General features: G+C 49.5%; 1 protein-coding gene across 1 annotated transcript in view; it reads left to right on the top strand.

Annotated features, from left to right (window-relative positions):
- DYNC2I1 (dynein 2 intermediate chain 1) overlaps positions 1 to 18,303 on the top strand; it is a 100,733-nt gene that overhangs the window by 34,983 nt on the left and 47,447 nt on the right. The window contains exons 7-9 of the mRNA XM_069729712.1: positions 14,256 to 14,312; positions 15,276 to 15,471; positions 16,447 to 16,549. Of these exons, the coding sequence (XP_069585813.1) occupies positions 14,256 to 14,312; positions 15,276 to 15,471; positions 16,447 to 16,549 (356 nt within the window). The remainder of the gene's footprint in view (positions 1 to 14,255; positions 14,313 to 15,275; positions 15,472 to 16,446; positions 16,550 to 18,303) is intronic.

The following is an 18,303-nucleotide window of genomic DNA, read 5'->3' as shown; positions in this document are numbered from 1 at the left end:
GTTCTACTCGAATCTCTTCATAGTCCCGAAATAGGACGGTTCTCTCCATACAATTCTGGACCTAAAATTGCTGAATCGTCACGTTCGACTCCGCCACTTCCGGATGGAATCCCTACGGTCAGTGATCGCCGCCATGGAGCCGGGGGAATTTCTCTGCTCGGTAGACATTCAGGATACGTACCTTCATGTTCCTATTTGTGTGCGGCACCAGAGATTCCTTCGGATTGCAATCCAGGACGATCACTATCAATTCACGGCCCTTCCCTTCGGCCTGGCGTCTGCCCCCAGGGTTTTCTCCAAAGTCATGCCGGCGTTCATGGCCGTTCTTCGTTCCAGGGGGATTCTCATTATCCCTTACCTGGACAATCTGCTTATCAATGGATCATCCAATCGAGACTGTGCTTGAAGCCTTCAAATCTCTCTCGACACTGACCAGTCTCGGCTGGATCATCAACCGAGACAAGTCCTCTCTGATTTCTTCCCAGTGTCTGACATTCCTGGGCATGGAATTCGAAACGAACTTGGCTCGGGTCATTCTCCCGAAGGACAAGTCTTCCGTTCTCTGCAAGGCAGTATGATCTCAAAAGCAACCAGCCCCTCATCCCCTACGATTCTGTATGGGAGTCCTGAGGAAGATGGTTGCCTCCATGGAAGCTGTGCCTTTCACCCAGTTCCACACTCGACCCCTCCAGCTGTTTCTTTTGTCCACCTGGAACAGGTCCACAACCTCCCTAGACTGTCCAGTTCGTCTGCCTCCCCAAGTAAGGCAGTGCCTAACCTGGTGGACTCTGTCCTCCTCAGTCCCCAAAGGGAGGTCCTTCTCCCCCCTTCGGTGGCAGGTCATCACCACCGACGCCACTCTCCTCAGATGGGGAGCAGTCTTCTGACAACACACAGCACAAGGTCGCTGGAACGCCCAGGAGGCTCTTCTTCCCATCAACCTCCCGGAGATCAGGGCAATCTTCCTTGCCCTACTCCACTGGCAGTCTCTCCTAATCGGTGGACCCGTCTGCATTCAGTCGGTCAACGCCATGGCCGTGGCGAACTTGAACCACCAGGGCAGGACTCGCAGCAATTAGGTGATGGCGGAAACTGCAAATATTCTGCGTTGGGTGGAACGTCACGTTCTGGCCATATCAGCTGTTCACATTCCGGGGGTCGAAAATTGGGCAGCTGATTTATTCAGCTGTCAAGGCCTGGCAGCGGGCGAGTGGTCTCTTCATCCCTCGGTCTTCAATCAGATATGTCAACGTTGGGGCACTCCGGACGTTGACCTCATGGCGTCTCGGATGAACCACAAGGTAGCTCGGTTCGTAGCCAGATCCTGGGATCCTCTGGCCATTGGCCACGGCGCCCTGGTAATTCCGTGGTCCCAGTTTCAGCTCCCTTACCTGTTCCCTCCTTTTCCCTTGATCCCAAGGGTCATAAAAAAGATAAAGTCAGAGGGGATTCCGGTTATCCTCATAGCTCCAGACTGGCCAAGGCGTCCTTGGTATGCGGAACTCGTGAGCATGCTCTCAGATACCCCCTGGAGGCTCCCAGACCGACCAGACCTTCTCTCACAAGGTCCTCTCTTCCACCAGAGTTCTCAGTCTCTGAGTTTAACGGCATGGCCGTTGAGGCCGTGGTCCTAAAGGAGTCCGGTTTTTCCCACCAGGTCATTCAGACAATGATCAGAGCTAGAAAACCAGCTTCTTCCCGCGTTTACCACAGGTACTGGAAGGCTTTCTTCCGATGGTGCAAGACAAACCATGTTTTTCCGATGTCTTTTTCCCTTACGGACTTGATTGGTTTCCTTCAGGCAGGTCTCGACTCGGGACTGTCCCTCAGTACCCTAAAGGGTCAGGTCTCCGCTTTGTCCATTCTTTTTCAGAAGGATCTGTTCTCCATTCCTCAGGTGAAGACCTTTCTCCAAGGAGTTGCGCATCTTGCTCCTCCTTTCCATTCCCCGTTGGAACCTTGGGATCTCAACCTTGTTCTAGGTGTTCTACAGGCTGCGCCCTTCGAACCCCTTCAGGACATTTCTTTTTGCCTTTTTTCTTGGAAGGTGGCCTCTCTATTTGCCATCACATCAATTAGGTGGGTCTCTGAGTTGGCAGCTTTATCCTGCAGTTCTCCGTTCCTGATTCTTCATCAGGACAAGATAGTTCTCAGACCTGTCCCTTCTTTCCTTCCCAAGGTGGTATCTGCTTTCCACATCAATGAGGACATAATTCTTCACTCATTTGGCCCTTCCCCGGTTCATCCTCTGGAGAAGTCTTTTCACAAACTGGACGTGGTCAGGGACATTCGGGTCTATCTTTATTAGAACTGCCCCCTTTCGCCAGTCCGATTCCCTGTTTGTCATCTCTGAAGGTCGCCGGAAAGGTCGTTGGATTCGTTCAGCGATATTGGAAGCCTACCGTTTTCATGAGAAATGGCCCCCTCCGGGGGTGCGGGTCCACTCCGCCAGGGCTGTCGGAGCTTCTTGGGCTGTTCGTCACCAGACTTCTGCCTTGCAGGTCTGCAAGGCCGCAACCTGGTCGTCCTTGCACACTTTTACGAGGTTCTATAGCAGTGTTCCCCAAGTCCGGTCCTCAAGAGCCACCAACAGGTCATGTTTTGAGGATTTCCTTAGTGTTGCACAGGTGATAATTGCATCACCTGGACAAGCAAGCAATCAATCACCTGTGCAATACTAAGGAAATCCTCAAAACATGACCTGTTGGTGGCTCTTGAGGACCGGAGTTGGGGAACACTGTTCTATAGGGTTAATACCCAGGCCTGGTCTGATGCAGGTTTTGGTAGGAAGGTACTTCAGGCGGCAGTTGCACACCGGCCGACCTGAGTCCTTTCTTTTAGTTTTCTCCCCACCTGTAACAACTCTGCTGGCATCACGGCATGGCCTCACATCTCTCACACAATCTTACCCACTGCTCCAGGCCATGATGTGGTTTCTGTTTCATGCCAGCTCCATGTTCTGTGTCTCTGCTCTGTGCATGCTTCATGGCTATGTGTATAGGGGGCCGGCGCCTGAATTCTCTGGTTCTTATAGGAATCAGGTGCATCTGTCTAATCAGTTCCTGACCAATTACCAAGAGGCCTCCTGTATATAGTGCAGCTCCACCCTGTGGTCTGGGCCTGTGCAATGTGTTAGCTCAGTTAGTGTTTAGCTGCTGAGTTTGCCTGGCCTTGCTCTGAGTTACTCCCTCTCTGGAGGCTTTTCTCTGTGCTATTGCCTTGATCTTGTAGTCCGCCCTCCAGGAGGCAGAATATCCTGGTCCCTGTGTCTTTGTCCCTGTGTCTTGTTCCATTGCCTTGTCTGTACTTTGTCTTTTCTCGGTCTCCTTGTCTGTGGCTTCCTTCCCTGCTTTGTCTTTCCTTGTGTTCTCAGTCTGCTTACACTCCGCACTCTTGCGGCTCTGCACTCAGACCTTGCTTCGCACTCTCTGGCTTTGCGGTTCTATCTGGCTCCGCTCTTTGCGGTTCTATCTGGCTCCGCCTCCTGTGTTTCTGCACTTGGCTCCGTCTCTGCTCTTGGCTCCGCCTCCAGCGTTTCCGCTCTTGGCGTTACCTCCAGCGTCTCCGCTTTTGGTTCCGCCTCCAGCGTCTCCGCTTTTGGTTCCGCCTCCAGCGTCTCCGCTCTTGGCTCCGCCTCCAGCGTCTCCGCTATTGGCTCCGCCTCTAGCGTCTCCGCTCTTGGCTCCGCCTCCAGCGTCTCTGCTCTTGGCTCCGCCTCCAGCATCTCCGCTCTTGGCTCCGCCTCCAGCGTATCCGCTCTTGGCTCCGCCTCCAGCATCTGCGCCCTTGGCTCCGCCTCTTGCATCTCCGCCCTTGGCTCTGCCTTCTCCTTCTCTTCTCTTAGTTCCACCTTCTACTCGTACTCAGCCTCCTGCGTTTCTGTTCTTGGTTCTAGCTCTTGTGCTTTCGCTCTGCATCCGCTCTTGCGGTCTTTCTCTACTTGTTACTTAGTCCTCCTGTCTGAACAGGTTCCAACCTGTTTCACATACCTGCCTGCAGACCGGTCCCTACCGGTTCTTCCTATGTTCCAGCCGTACCCGCCTGCCTACCAGAGAGCCAGCCGTGTCCGCCTGCCCGCCAGTGTCTCTGTTGTACTCGTCTGCCTGCCTGTGTCCCAGCCGTGCCCGCCTGTCAGCCAGAGTGCCAGCCGTGCCCGCTCCGTTCCTTAGTGGGATCAGCAGCCACAGCCAGACATCACCCTGGAGTGGCACCTGGTAGCTTCCTATTGCACAAGTCTGACCTCACCATCAGAGGCTCCAGCGAACACCTAGGTAGCTACTTAGTTACGCCCCTTCCAGGGAAGTTTGGTCTGTGGTCCAGTGGGGCCACACCCCCGTATGCCCGCGCCATCCAGTCTGGGCGCGTGCGTGACACCACCTTTTTTTGGGACTGCTTTTGGACATCCCACGGTTATCTGTGTCCCCCAATGAAGCGATAGAGAGATTTTTTTGGTACTTACCATAAAATCTCTTTCTTGGAGCTTTCATTGGGGGACACAGCACCCTCCCTGCTTGTTTTCTGGTACCGTGTTTGGGTCTAACCGCCCTGGATGAGTTGGTACTTATATGTTCTGAGTACTGGTTGCTTCTCCTACTGCTTTTTTCACCAACTGAGGTACTTGTTGCCTGTCGGTGGGTGTATACTGCCGGAGAGGAGCTATCCTTTTTGTGCATAGTGTCAGCCTCCTAGCAGCAGCAGCATACACCCACGTTTATCTGTGTCCCCCAATGAAGGCTCCATGAAAGAGATTTTATGGTAAGTACCAAAAAAATCCCTCTATTCACCTCCGGTGTCAGAGCTGTTCCATCAGTGTCAGCACTGGCTCTCCCATCAGTGTCAGCACTGGCTCTCCCACTGATTGTGTCACATTATTATGTCACGTGATCCTTGTGCCCAATAGGCACTGGCTTCACTCTCCCCGCTTTTTGGACGAATCAGAAATCAATAGGAAGTCAGAGCTGCAGCTGGCCGCTTACTACCTTTTCGTATCAGAAGGTGGGGAAAGGGAAGCCAGTGCTTATTGGGCACAAGGATCGCGTGACATAACAATGTGGCGCGATCAGTGGGAAAGCCCGTGCCGACACTGCTGAGACAGTGCTGACGGCGAAGGAGAGTATAAGTGTTATGTTAGTACAGCTGCTCAAAGAGATAGTCACAGGAACACTTTCCATTTAAGATATCAACTGGTTTATTAAAGCGTACTGCATAAACAAGTGCAGAGTTAAGTAAATAAACACTGCCCTTCTGACATAACGGGAAAAAACAAAATAGAATACAGTACAATTTGCGTGGCTGCAGGAATTCGCCAGCTCATGGAAAAAAAACACACATGTTCAGTTCTCTTTAACACAAGCACAGCTCTGGAGATCTCGTCTCCAGACACACCGAACATTGAATGAGTCCAAAGGCTCCACATTTACATTGTGGACCACACCCTGGGGTGGAGATATTGTGAACAGCCTCCCACCCACTCTTCTCTGTTCACAGAGACCCAGCCCTTAACATGACCGATTAACCCCTCTCAGCATTTAGTGTGCCAGAGCATTTTTCCAGGTTCATATCACTGAGGCTCACAACCTGACTGACAAATACGAGAGGCGTTCATTAAAGATTTCCCCTGACCCACCTCCTGTGGACTGAGAGCAATGAAACTTGGCACAGTTAATAGTCCTTCTATACATAGGTGCCACCTAGGGACACAATCTTCTCCCATCTCATTAAGCAACTGTAAACATCTTGTTTGTAGAAATCGGCAGGTTGCTCCAAAAGCCAGGTTGTGACTTCGGAAATCAGAGTCTCATTATCTGGAAAATGCTTAAGGTACCTTCACACTGAATAAGGCTAGGTTCACACTAGCGTTGCGCCGCCCTGCGTCGGCGACGCAACGCGCGACGCACGTAAAAACGCGCGCAAAAACGCGCGCGTTTTGCGACGCGTGCGTCGTTTTTGACGAAAATCGGACGCACAGAAAATGCTACAATGTAGCGTTTTCTTGCGTCCGACGCTAGCGTCGGAAACGACGCACGTGGCGAAAAACGCCACCAAAACGACGCACGCGTCCCCTATGTTAAACATAGGGGCGCGTCGCCGGCGCGTCGCCGGCGCAACAGCGACGCACATTGGCGGAACGCCAATGTGAACGTAGCCTAACATTACAACGATAGCAATCCGTGACGTTGCAGTGTCCTGGATAGCGATATCGTTGTGTTTGGCACGCAGCAGCGATCTGGATCCTGCTGTGACATCGCTGGTTGGAGCTAGAAGGCCAGAACTTTATTTCGTCGCTGGATCACCCGCTGACATCGCTGGATCGGCGTGTGTAACGCCGATCCAGCGATGTGTTCACTGGTAACCAGGGTAAATATCGGGTTACTAAGCGCAGGGCCGCGCTTAGTAACCCGATGTTTACCCTGGTTACCATTGTAAATGTAAAAAAAAAAAAACACTACATACTTACATTCCGGTGTCTGTCACGTCCCTCGCCGTCAGCTTCCCGCACTGACGGTGAGCGCCGGCCGTAAAGCACAGCGGTGACGTCACCGCTGTGCTCTGCTTTACGGCCGGCCGGTGCTCACAGTCAGTGCGGGAAGCTGACGGCGAGGGACGTGACAGACACCGGAATGTAAGTATGTAGTGTTTTTTTTGTTTTTTACATTTACAATGGTAACCAGGGTAAACATCGAGTTACTAAGCGCGGCCCTGCGCTTAGTAACCCGATATTTACCCTGGTTACCCGGGGACTTCGGCATCATTGGTCGCTGGAGAGCTGTCTGTGTGACAGCTCTCCAGCGACCACACAAGGACTTTCCAACGATCACGGCCAGGTCGTATCGCTGGTCGTGATCGTTGGAAATTGCTGAGTGTGACGGTACCTTAACCCTTCAAAAATAACTTAATTGTTGGAAAGAGGTGGAAGTCCAATGGTGCGAGGTCAGGTGAATAAGGGGGATGCGGTAGAATTTCGAAGCCTCTGAAGCTTGCTTCAATTTGGGCAACAAGTGACTTGTGAACTGGTGCATTGGTCTTGCAGGAGGCAGACGTCTTTGGTAAGCATGCCACGTCTCTTCGTTTTGATTGCCTCCCGCAATTTCCGCTGCAGTGAAGTATAATATTATTCATTTATATAGCACCATAAATTCCATGGTGCTGTACATGAGAAAGGGGTTACATACAGAGTTATAGATCTCGTTTACAGTACACAAATTTACAATGACAGACTGGTACAGAGGGGAGAGGACGCTGTCCTTGCGAACTTACATTCTACGGGATAATGGGGAAGACAGCAGGTCGGGGGTGCGGCAGCTCGGGTGGTGGTGAGGCGGCAGAATGGTTATTGTAGGATTTCTTGAAGAGATGGGTTTTCAGGTGCCATCTGAAGGATCCAAGGGTGGTAGATAATCGGACGTGTTGAGGCGTGGAATTCCAGAGGATGGGGGATATTCTGGAGAAATCTTGGAGGCAGTGGTGTGAGGAACGAATAAGTGTGGAGAGTAAGAGGTCTTGGGAGGATTGGAGATTAAGTGAGGGAAGATATTGGGAGATTAGTTCAGAGATATAGGGAGGGGACAGGTTGTGGATGGCTTTGTAGATCAGTGATAGTAGTTTGAACTGGATTCTTTGGGGAATTGGGAGCCAGTGGAGGGATTTGCAGAGGGGAGAAGCAGGGGAGTAGCAAGGAGAGAGGTGGATTAGCCAGGCAGCAGAGTTGAGGACAGACTGGAACGGTGCAAGAGAGTTAGCGGGGAGGCCACAGAGGAGGGTGTTGCAGTAATCAAGGGGGGAGATGATGAGGGCATGCACAAGAGTTTTGGTAGATTCTGGGCTGAGGAAGGGACTGATTCTGGCAATATTTTTGAGTTGGAGGCAACAGGAGGTGGCAAGAGTTTGGATGTGCGCTTTGAAGGACAGGGCAGAGTCAAGAGTAACTCCGAGGCAGCGAATTTCAGGTGCGGGAGAGAGTGTGATGCCGTTTACCGTAATAGATAGATCAGGTAGGGGGGATACACGAGATCGGGGAAAGGTGATGAATTCGGTTTTGTCTACATTGAGTTTTAAGTAGTGAGAGGTGAAGGAGGATATGGCTGACAGCCACTCTGGGATTCTGGACAGCAGAGAGGTGACATCTGGGCCACAGAAGTAGATCTGAGTGTCATCCGCATATGGGTGGTACTGGAAGCCATGGGAGTAGTGTGGGAGTGGGAAACGCTAAATGTGCAGTCGGAAAGGTATGAGGCAATCCAGGACAGGGCATGATCTTTGATGCCAATGGAAGAAAGAATCTGTAGCAGTAGGCAGTGGTCGACTGTGTCGAAGGCAGAGGACAGGTCGAGAAGGAGGAGGATGGAAAACTGTCTGTTAGCTTTGGCTGTAAGTCGTTAGTAATTTTTGTCAGGGCAGTTTCGGTGGAGAGGTGGGGGCAGAAGCCAGATTGGAGGCTGTCAAAGAGAGAGTTAGATGAGAGGTGGGAGGAAAGTTTAGCATGGACATGCTGCTCAAGGAGTTTTGAAGCAAACGGGAGCAGTAATATGGGGCGATAACTGGGCATAGCAGTTGGATCAAGGTTAGTTTTTTTTGAGGATGGGTGTGATGGTGGCATATTTGAAGGCAGAGGGGAAGGTACCGGAAGATAGCGATAGGTTGAAGAGATGGGTTAGGGCTGGAATGAGCGTGTTAGTGAGGTTGGGGAGCAGGTGGGAAGGGATGGGGTCAAGTGTACAGGTGGTGAGGTGTGATTTGGAAAGGAGGTGAGTAAGCTCTCCTTCAGTAATGTTGGAGAGGGTGGTTATTAGGGAAGGGCAGACGTCTGGTATATGGAGTGGTTGGGGTGGTGGAACACTAATGGTTTGCATTGTTTGGATCGATCTTGTTTTTGAAGTAGGTGGCAACGTCCTTGGAAGAGATGAGGGGAGTTGGAGGTGGCAGTGGTGGGTGGAGGAGAGAGTTAAATGTGGTGAACAGTTGTTTTTGGTTATAGGATAATGAAGATACAAGGTTTGTGAAATAGATCTGTTTAGCAGAGGTGAAGGCTAATTTGAAGGCAAGTGTAGCTTGTTTGAAAGCAGTGAAGTCGTCTGGCAGGCGTGTTTTCTTCCAACGCCGCTCCGTGACCCTGGATGCTTGTCGAAGTTTTGTTTGTGAGATTGTTATGCCTATTGATTTGTCGCACTTTCCAACGCCGCTCCGTGACCCTGGATGCTTGTCGAAGTTTTGTTTGTGAGATTGGTTTGCCTATTGATTTGTCGCACTTTGCCATGCATGAGAGGGGCGACTGAGTCTATAGCTTATGTGAGGGTGGTGTTATAGAAAGCAGTGGCGCTGTCCGTGTCGTGGAGAGAAGATATGGAAGACGGGTAGAAGAGAGTCTGAGAGTCTGTGAATGTCTAGATGTGTGAGGTTTCTGCGAGGATGTGCTAATGGCTGGACATGGAGGGCGGGTGAGGAGGACAACGATGAGAAGGTGAGTAGATGATGGTCAGATAGGGGAAGGGAGAGGTTGTGAGATTAGATAAGGAACAGAGGTGGGTGAAGATGAGGTCTAGTGTATGTCCGTCTGTGTGGGTGGCTGTGGAGGACCACTGAGTGAGTCCAAAGGATGAAGTAAGGGCCAGGAGCTTGGAGGCTGCTGGCCCTTACTTCGTCCAAAGGATGAAGTAAGGGCCAGGAGCTTGGAGGCTGCTGGCTGGCGGGTGTCAGTAGGGATATTAAAGTCACCCATGATGATGGGGGGGATGTCAGCAGAGAGAAAGTGAAGAAGCCAGGTGGAGAATTGGTCGATGAAGGCAGTGGCTGAGCCCTGTGGTCGGTATATGACAGCCATTTGTAGATTAGAGGGAGAGTAGATACGGACAGAGTGAACCTCGAAAGAGGGGATGATAAGGGAGGGTGGGAGTTGAATAGGGTTGAAGGAACAGTTTTTTTGAAAGAAGGAAACCCACTCCTCCACCATGTCTGTTGCCAGGGCGAGGAGTGTGGGTAAGTTGGTAAATAGTATGCTCCAGTGATCATGTACCCTTTGCTAGGAAATCCATCAATACTACTCCGTGCTGGTCCCAAAATACTGTGAGGGTTGGGCACGTGCCTTCTTTGGAGGCAGTGAGTTATGTTGCTTCCATTGCATCGACTGGACTTTAGTCTCAGGGTCATAGTGATTGACCCAGCTTTCATCTTGTGTGATCAGTCTGTCAAAAAAGTCCTCCTGGTTTCCATGGCACATCGTCAATAGAGCCTGAGAGCATTCGGCTTGTTCCTTCTTATGGAAAGGTGTGAGCAGCTGGGGAACCCAGCGAGCGGATACCTTATGCATGTGAAGATGGGCTTGGATGATTTTTTCCATGGGCCCCACACTAATCTTGACATTTTGAGCTAAGTGGCGAATGTGTACGCGGCGATTTTCCAAAATGGCGACCTCCATTTGCTGGATGGTGTGTTCATCAATAGCAGAGTGGGGTCGTCCTGAAATTGGAGCTGTTTGCACCGTAGCCCAACCACTTTTGTATTGACGATGCCAGTTCTTGACTACATCATATGATGAGGAATCATCACCATAAACCTCTTTCATCTCATCGAACGTCTCCTTCGGTGTGCAGCCTTTCAAGTAAAGGAACTTGATGACTGCTCTGAATTCCGCTGGGTCCATTATCTCACAGCACGTCATCACCTGTAAAATCAAGACCGTTATCAGTTCTGAGTTGCAAATTTGCACGTAACCTATAGAGACTTACATCATTACACATGAGCAGTTTCTGTGATAAATAGAAGTGGGTCAGGGGAAATCTTTAATGAACGCCCCTCGCATCTGCCCTCTAGTATTTTACCAGTGACCTTCTCACACTGGAGAATGCATGCCGATTGATGAGGGGTTGTCCGAATAGTGGACGTATCCCTTTAACATATACCAGTACCCAGTGAGTGGAGCCTTCCTGAGACTATGGTAATATTCAGAAGCGTACAGTTATTTTCACAGTTGGGTAAATCAACATTGTCAGCCATACTAAACATTTAATTGCAGAGACATTCAGTAAGCGTTAAAGGATTTTTTTTTTCCGGTTTTTCTCTTTCGTTTTTTTTCCTCCCCTTCCACCCAGAGCCATTTTTTTTTTTTGTTGATGTAGCCGTGTGAGAACTTGCTTTTTGGCGGCATGAGTTGTACTTTTGAATGACACCGTCCAGCGGCAGGGCGTAAGCAGTGAGCGGAGCTGACACGGCTCAGCTCCTGGATGTTCTTGGGTATTGCAGTATTGAGATTAGCTGCAACGCCTGAGAGTGGCCTTTACACATCCCACCAACTCCATCACTATCATTCCCTTCTTTTGAGGTCCACACCATCAGGCTCTTCCGTCCCCTCTCCCTCAGAGTAGCGGTCATATACCGGGCCCCAGGCTCACCCACCCACTTCCTGGACCATTTCTCTGCCTGGCTGCCGCACTTCATGTCCTCAGAGCTCCCAACCCTTATCCTGGGAGACTTCAACAACCCCTTAAACAACCCCACTTCTACATCTGCATCCCAGCTTCTATCACTAACCAATTCTCTCGGCCTCTCACAGCTCTCAACCTCTGAGACACACAAGGACGGTAACACCCTTGACCTGGTCTTTGTCCGGCTGTGTTCAATCTCCTACCTAAATAACTCACCGCTTCCCCTCTCTGACCACAACATTCTCTCCTTCATGCTCCCAAATCCTCGCTCACCCCAGCACCCTCCTACCTACCATTCAGTCAGAAATCTACAAGCCATTAACCCTCATACACTTTCAGACTCCTTACACTCATCACTTTCCCCAATCTCTTCTTTTTCCTGTCCTGATCTGGCGGTACATCACTACAATGACACTCTTAGAAGCACCCTTGACCAAGTAGCTCCCCTCACCCTCAGAACCTCCAAACACAGAGTAAAACAGCCCTGGCTCACATCACAAACCCGATTTCTCCAGCGAGGCTCTAGGAGTGCTGAACGCTTATGGAGGAAAACTCACACACCAGAAGACTTCATACACTTCAAATTTATGTTAAAAACCTATAACTCTACCCTTCACATCGCCAAACAGACCTACTTCACCACTCTGATCTCCTCACTATCCAACAACCCCAAGAAACTTTTTGACACATTTCACTCCCTCCTCAGGCCAAAAGCTCAAGCCCCTATCACAGACATTTGTGCTGATGACCTGGCCTCCCACTTTATAGAGAAAACAGACAATATCCATCAGGAAATCCTCTCCCAGACACCAAGTTCAGTGACTCCAATCCCTCCCTGCATCTCCCCTGGCTCACTCTCCGCATTTGATCACATCACAGAAGAAGAAGTCTCCAGGCTCCTCTCTTCTTCTCATCCGACTACATGCTCTACCGACCCCATTCCCTCACATCTCCTCCAGTCTCTCTCTCCAGTCGTCACTACTCACCTAACTACAATCTTTAATCTCTCACTCTCCTCAGGCATTTTCCCATCCTCCTTCAAACACTCTATCATTACTCCGTTACTAAAGAAGCCCACCCTTGACCCATCCTGCACAAACAACTACGGACCGGTCTCCAATCTCCCCTTCATCTCTAAACTCTTGGAGCGCCTAGTCTACTCCCGCCTTACCCGTTACCTCTCCATTCACTCCCTCCTAGACCCTTCACAGTCCGACTTCCACCCCCTACACTCGACAGACACTGCACTCATCAAAGTGACCAACGACCTTCTGACAGCAAAATGTAATGGTGACCACTCTCTGCTCATTCTTCTCGATCTTTCTGCAGCTTTCGACACTGTTGACCACCCTCTCTTACTCTCTAGGCTCCAGTCACTTGGCATTAAGGACACTGCTCTCTCCTGGTTCTCCTCCTATCTTTCTGACCGCTCCTTCAATGTTCTGTTCTCTGTCGACAGTCCTTGGCCCCCTTCTCTTCTCCCTCTACACGGCCCCAATTGGACACACCATCAGCAGATTTGGCTTTCAGTACCATCTTTATGCCGACGGCACACAACTATATAAGTCATCCCCTGGCCTTACTCCTGCTGTACTACAGAACACCACTGACTGTCTGTCAGCAGTCTCTGACATCATGTCCACTCTCTATCTGAAACTCAACCTCTCCAAAACTGAACTTCTTCTGCTCCCACCATCTACTAACCTCCCTAAACCTGACGTTTCCCTCTCCGTGGGTGGCACCATAATAACACCCCAGCAGCAGGTGCGTTGTCTGGGTGTTATGTTTGACTCCGATCTCTCCTTCACATCCCATATACAATCTCTTGCCCACTCATGCCATTTACACCTAAAGAACATCTCTAGAATCCGCCCTTTTCTCACTATAGAAACAACAAAAACCCTCACTGTCGCCCTGATCCACTCCCGCCTGGACTACTGCAACGCTCTATTAATTGGCCTCCCCCTCACTCGACTTTCCCCTCTCCAGTCTATCCTTAATGCAGCAGCCAGGGTCGTCTATCTAGCTAATCGTTACTCAAACGCGTCCGCTCTTCGCCAGTCATTACACTGGCTGCCCATTCATTACAGGATACAATTCAAAGTACTTGTTCTCACCCACAAAGCTCTCCACAGTGCGGCACCCCCTTACATCTCCTCCCTCATTTCTGTCTATCGGCCTATCCGACCTCTGCGCTCTGCAAATGACTTCGACTAACCTCTGCACTAATCCGTACCTCCCACTCCTGACTACAAGACTTCTGCCGTGCTGCGCCAATCCTCTGGAATGCTCTACCCCAAGAAATTAGGACCATCCACAATTTGCATAGTTTTAGGCGCTCCCTCAAAACACATTTGTTCAGAGCGACCTATCACATTCAGTAATCAAAGTCATTTTATGTTTGTGTGTGTAGCCCATTCACTACTTCCATCTATCCCCCACTCCCTGATGATGGCTGGACCATCATTGTAAATACATAATTGTAAATACACACCTGTACTTTGTATTTCCCCCACCTCATTGTAGATTGTAAGCTCTCACGAGCAGGGTCGTCTTGTGTTGCTTTAATTATTGAATTGTTAACATTATTACTTATCATTGTTGTGTTTGAAGCTGTTAAACTGTAAAACGCTGCGGAATATGTTGGCACTATATAAATAAAGATTATTATTAATGGATGGAGCTATGGTCTCCTGGCTCCTCACACTGTGCCAAATGTCTGACCCATACTGATCTGAAATTGATTACCTATTCTAAGGCTAGATTATCAATTACTTATGTCTGGAAAATACTTTTAAAGTACAGGATTTCACTTTTTCATTTTTTTTTTATTTAAAGGAAATCGACACCGATACAGTATACGATGAGTCCACAAACTATGAAGAAGACTTTGAAGTGAGTAACTTGACTTAAAGGGGTTGTCCATTACTGGTCCATTTTTTAGCACCTGCGGACCACATTAAAAATAAAAACAATGGGTATTAACCTCTTACAGCTACGCGATGACTGCGCCGTATTTCCCGTCTGGTCACGTTGTCATGGGTCTGCTGCAGCCACTCTTCGGTTGTTGATTGGCTGCAGCTCATCAGTATCCCATCAGGGTGGACGTTCACTATGACAAGATCGTAATGATTGTGCAGCCGATCAGCGGCCACTGTTTGACTGCATTAAGCCCCCGTCACACATAGCGAGATCGCTAGCGAGATCGCTGCTGAGTCACAAGTTTTGTGACGCAACAGCGACCTCAGTAGCGATCTCGCTGTGTGTGACACGTAGCAGCGACCAGGCCCCTGCTGTGAGATCGCTGGTCGTGTCGGAATGGCCTGGGCCATTTTTTGATCGTTGAGGTCCCGCTGGGTAGCACACATCGCTGTGTTTGACACCTTACCAACGACCTCGTTGACAGGACGTCCCATTGAATCGCCATGAAATAGGATCGTTGTACAGGTCGCTACAGGTCGCCGCATCGCTGCTGCGTCGTTGGTGAGATCTCACTGTTTGACATCTCACCAGCGACCACATAGCGACGCTTGAGCGATCCCTGACAGGTCGTATCGTTGTCGGAATCGCTCAAGCGTCGCTATGTGTGACGGGGCCTTTAGACCCATGGCTAAGCCGTATCACATTACCTGCTGGGATTAATGGCACCATCACTGGAGCATGCATTGTCTTTTAGTAAAGCTTTGAAGTCATTAACAATGGTGGTCCAGTAGTGGCAAACTCTTTTTAAATGTGTTTGTGTTTTACCAAATTATGTTACAATAACATGTTATAAAAGCCAAAAAGTTGAGATATATTAAAAGATCATTTAAATTGTTTGTGAACATACCTCTTTTTTTTTTTTTTTTTTTTTTTTAGGATTATGATGATGATTTCGAAGATGGAAGTGAAGAGGAGAAGACTGCAGACAAAACACTGGAACCCAAAGAAATCTTCAAAAATGCTGAAGTAGAGGAGATTCAGAAAGCCATGCTTCTGGAGAATGAAAGCGTAACGGCCATCCCATCTGCATATAGACACCGCGATCCTCAGGATGATGATCCAAGCACTGAAGGTTGATTTTATTCTTTTTTTATTCTTTTTTTTTTTGAGGGGGGGGGGATTGCTGCTTTAATTTTGGTCACCTTCAAGCAGGGATGCACAACATTGTCAGAGGGCTGAAAAAAATACCAGGAATTTTATGCCATAAAATAAGTGCAGAGTCCATTTCCACTCATCATCTCATTTGTGCTCCAAAAAGGAAGCGATCATGGATACAGCATTGTTCATTGTAGTTTATGTACGAGAACAGTAATCGTAAATGGCCACCCCAGCTGAGTGATGTTTGGCTCCCTAGAAAGGAGTATGGTGCTCTATACTTTCTATATGGGGGCTCCTACAAATAGTCACAAAGTGCACCAAAAATATCAACCCCAATTTCACCCAAGCACGACTACTCTTCTCTTTGATGTGAACAATGCATGTGAGCAGCCACCAGAGAAGCATGTGAGTGACCAGAAAATTGAGGACCGTACAGAATCTCGATCTGCAAGTGGTCCCATGGGCGTAGGTAGTGCACCTCTGCCTTAAAGGGATTTTCCTATTAACATTGTCTTCACATTCACATGGCTTATTAAAAATGCAAAGCCATGTTGTTCAGGTGCAGAAAGTCTTGTAGACCTTACACTGCTCTCCCGAGAACCAGTCTGAAGTGTACAATATGTTATCTTGTTTTGTGGCTCCATTTTTAATTATGCAAATAATTATTGCAATGTTTGCAGTGCCTTAGCAAGCGAAAATCTTCATAGACAATATTTTTTTTCTTTAAGGCGACTTTCTATATAAAATTTGATGCCAGCATGACAAAAATGAAAACAGTTTACAGCAAATCGGTTGCTGTTCCTAACAACGAACACACATGCACCATAAATAACTGTTGTCAAAATCATGAATCCCCATTGTTAGAGTTTCATAGTTTGCTACTAGTGTATCAAACAGTGCAGACAGTTTTTGAATATTGTTCTCAAAATGTTCTTATCTGTATTTTTAGGGCGAAATTCCACTCCAAGAAGGAGGTCTCAGCGAGGAACATTTATTGATTTTGGATCTGCAAAAAAGCGTCAAGTTAGTGGCCAAATCTCAAACAAGCAGAAGTATGTATTTGTGACTGTTAACCAAATAGTTTGTGGGTGAAGAAGACTTTATAACTATGACTGTGATCCTGCTAAAAATGACAGTTAGTAAGAAAACGGGTCTCTTTGCAAAATTCACCTTGCATAGTTGGGAGAGAAAGCCCGTAGTTGGGGGAGAGCCCGTAGTTGGGAGTGGCAGCCCATGATAGACAGAGGGAGCCCATAGTAGGGAGAGGGAGCCCATAATAGAGAGGGGGAGCCCGTAGTAGGGAGAGGGAGCCCGTAGTAGGGAGAGGGAGCCCGTAGTAGGGAGAGGGAGCCTGTAGTAGGGAGAGGATGATAGTAGTAGGGAGAGGGAGCCTGTAGTAGGGAGAGGGAGCCCATAGTAGGGAGAGGGAGCCCCATATTAGAGAGCGAGAGACTGTAGTAGGGAGGGGGGGTCCATAGTAGGGAGGGAGAGTCCATAGTAGGGAGAGGGAGACTGTAGTAGGGAAGGGGAGCCCATAGTAGGGAGAGGGAGACCGTAGTAGCAAGAGGGAGACCGTAGTAGCGAGAGGGAGACCGTAGTAGCCAGAGAGAGATTGTAGTAGCGAGAGGGAGACCGTAGTAGCGAGAGGGAGACCGTAGTAGGGAGAGGGAGCCCATAGTAGAGAGCGAGAGATGATAGTAGGGAGGGGGGGTCCATAGTAGGGAGGGAGAGTCCATAGTAGGGAGAGGGAGACTGTAGTAGGGAAGGGGAGCCCATAGTAGTGAGAGGGAGACCGAAGTAGTGAGAGGGAGACCGTAGTAGTGAGAGGGAGACTGTAGTAGCGGGAGGGGGAGCCCATAGTAGGGAGAGGTAGACCGTAGTAGAGAGGGGGAGCCCGTAGTTGGGGGATGGAGCCCGTAGAAGTGAGGGAGAGCCCATAGTAGGGAGAGAGAGACCATAGTAGCGAGAGGGAGACAGTAGTAGCGAGAGGGAGACCATAGTAGGGAGGGGGAGCCCATTGTAGGGAGAGGTAGACCGTAGTAGAGAGGGGGAGCCCGTAGTTGGGGGATGGAGCCCGTAGAAGTGAGGGGGAGCCCATAGTAGGGAGAGGGAGACCATTGTAGGGAGGAGCAGCCCATATTAGCGAGAGGGAGACCGTACTAGCGAGAGGGAGACCATAGTAGGGAGGGGGAGCCCATTGAAGGGATAGGTAGACCGTAGTAGAGAGGGGGAGCCCGTAGTTGGGGGATGGAGCCCGTAGAAATGAGGGGGAGCCCATAGTATGGAGAGGGAGACTGTATTAGGGAGAGGGAGACCGTAGTAGGGAGGGGAAGCACATAGTAGGGAGACCATAGTAGGAAGAAGGAGTCCGTAGTAGGGAGGTGAATTCCGTAGTAGGGAGGGGGAGATTTTAGTAGGAAGGAGGAGCCCATAGTAGGGGGAGGGAGTCCCGTAGTTGGGGGAGGGGGAGCCCCATATTTGGGAGGGGTGCCCATAGTAGTGAAGGGGAGCCCGTATTAGGGATGAAATCCGTGTGTCATCAGTGTGACGCGTACCGACGCCTGGGAAAAGCAGTACAGTTTGCGCTGTTGCCAAGCGCCGGGTGCGGAAGGCAACTCTCATTATTGTCGCCTGAGAGGTGACAATGATGAGTTGTAATCAGCACCCTCTGTGTACATCGTGTATAAAATAAATCCCTAAAAAAATAAAATGCTGTGGCCGTCCGTGTAATTTTCATTACCAGGAGAGGGAAAGCCCACGGGTGGGGGCTGATATTAATAATCTGGGAAAGGTGACAATATCCAAA

Source organism: Ranitomeya imitator, chromosome 6, assembly GCF_032444005.1.
Source record: "Ranitomeya imitator isolate aRanImi1 chromosome 6, aRanImi1.pri, whole genome shotgun sequence".
Classification (NCBI taxonomy): Eukaryota; Metazoa; Chordata; class Amphibia; order Anura; family Dendrobatidae; genus Ranitomeya; species Ranitomeya imitator.
The sequence above is the reverse complement of the archived record's forward strand: the minus strand, read 5'-3'. Positions and strand labels throughout refer to the sequence as shown.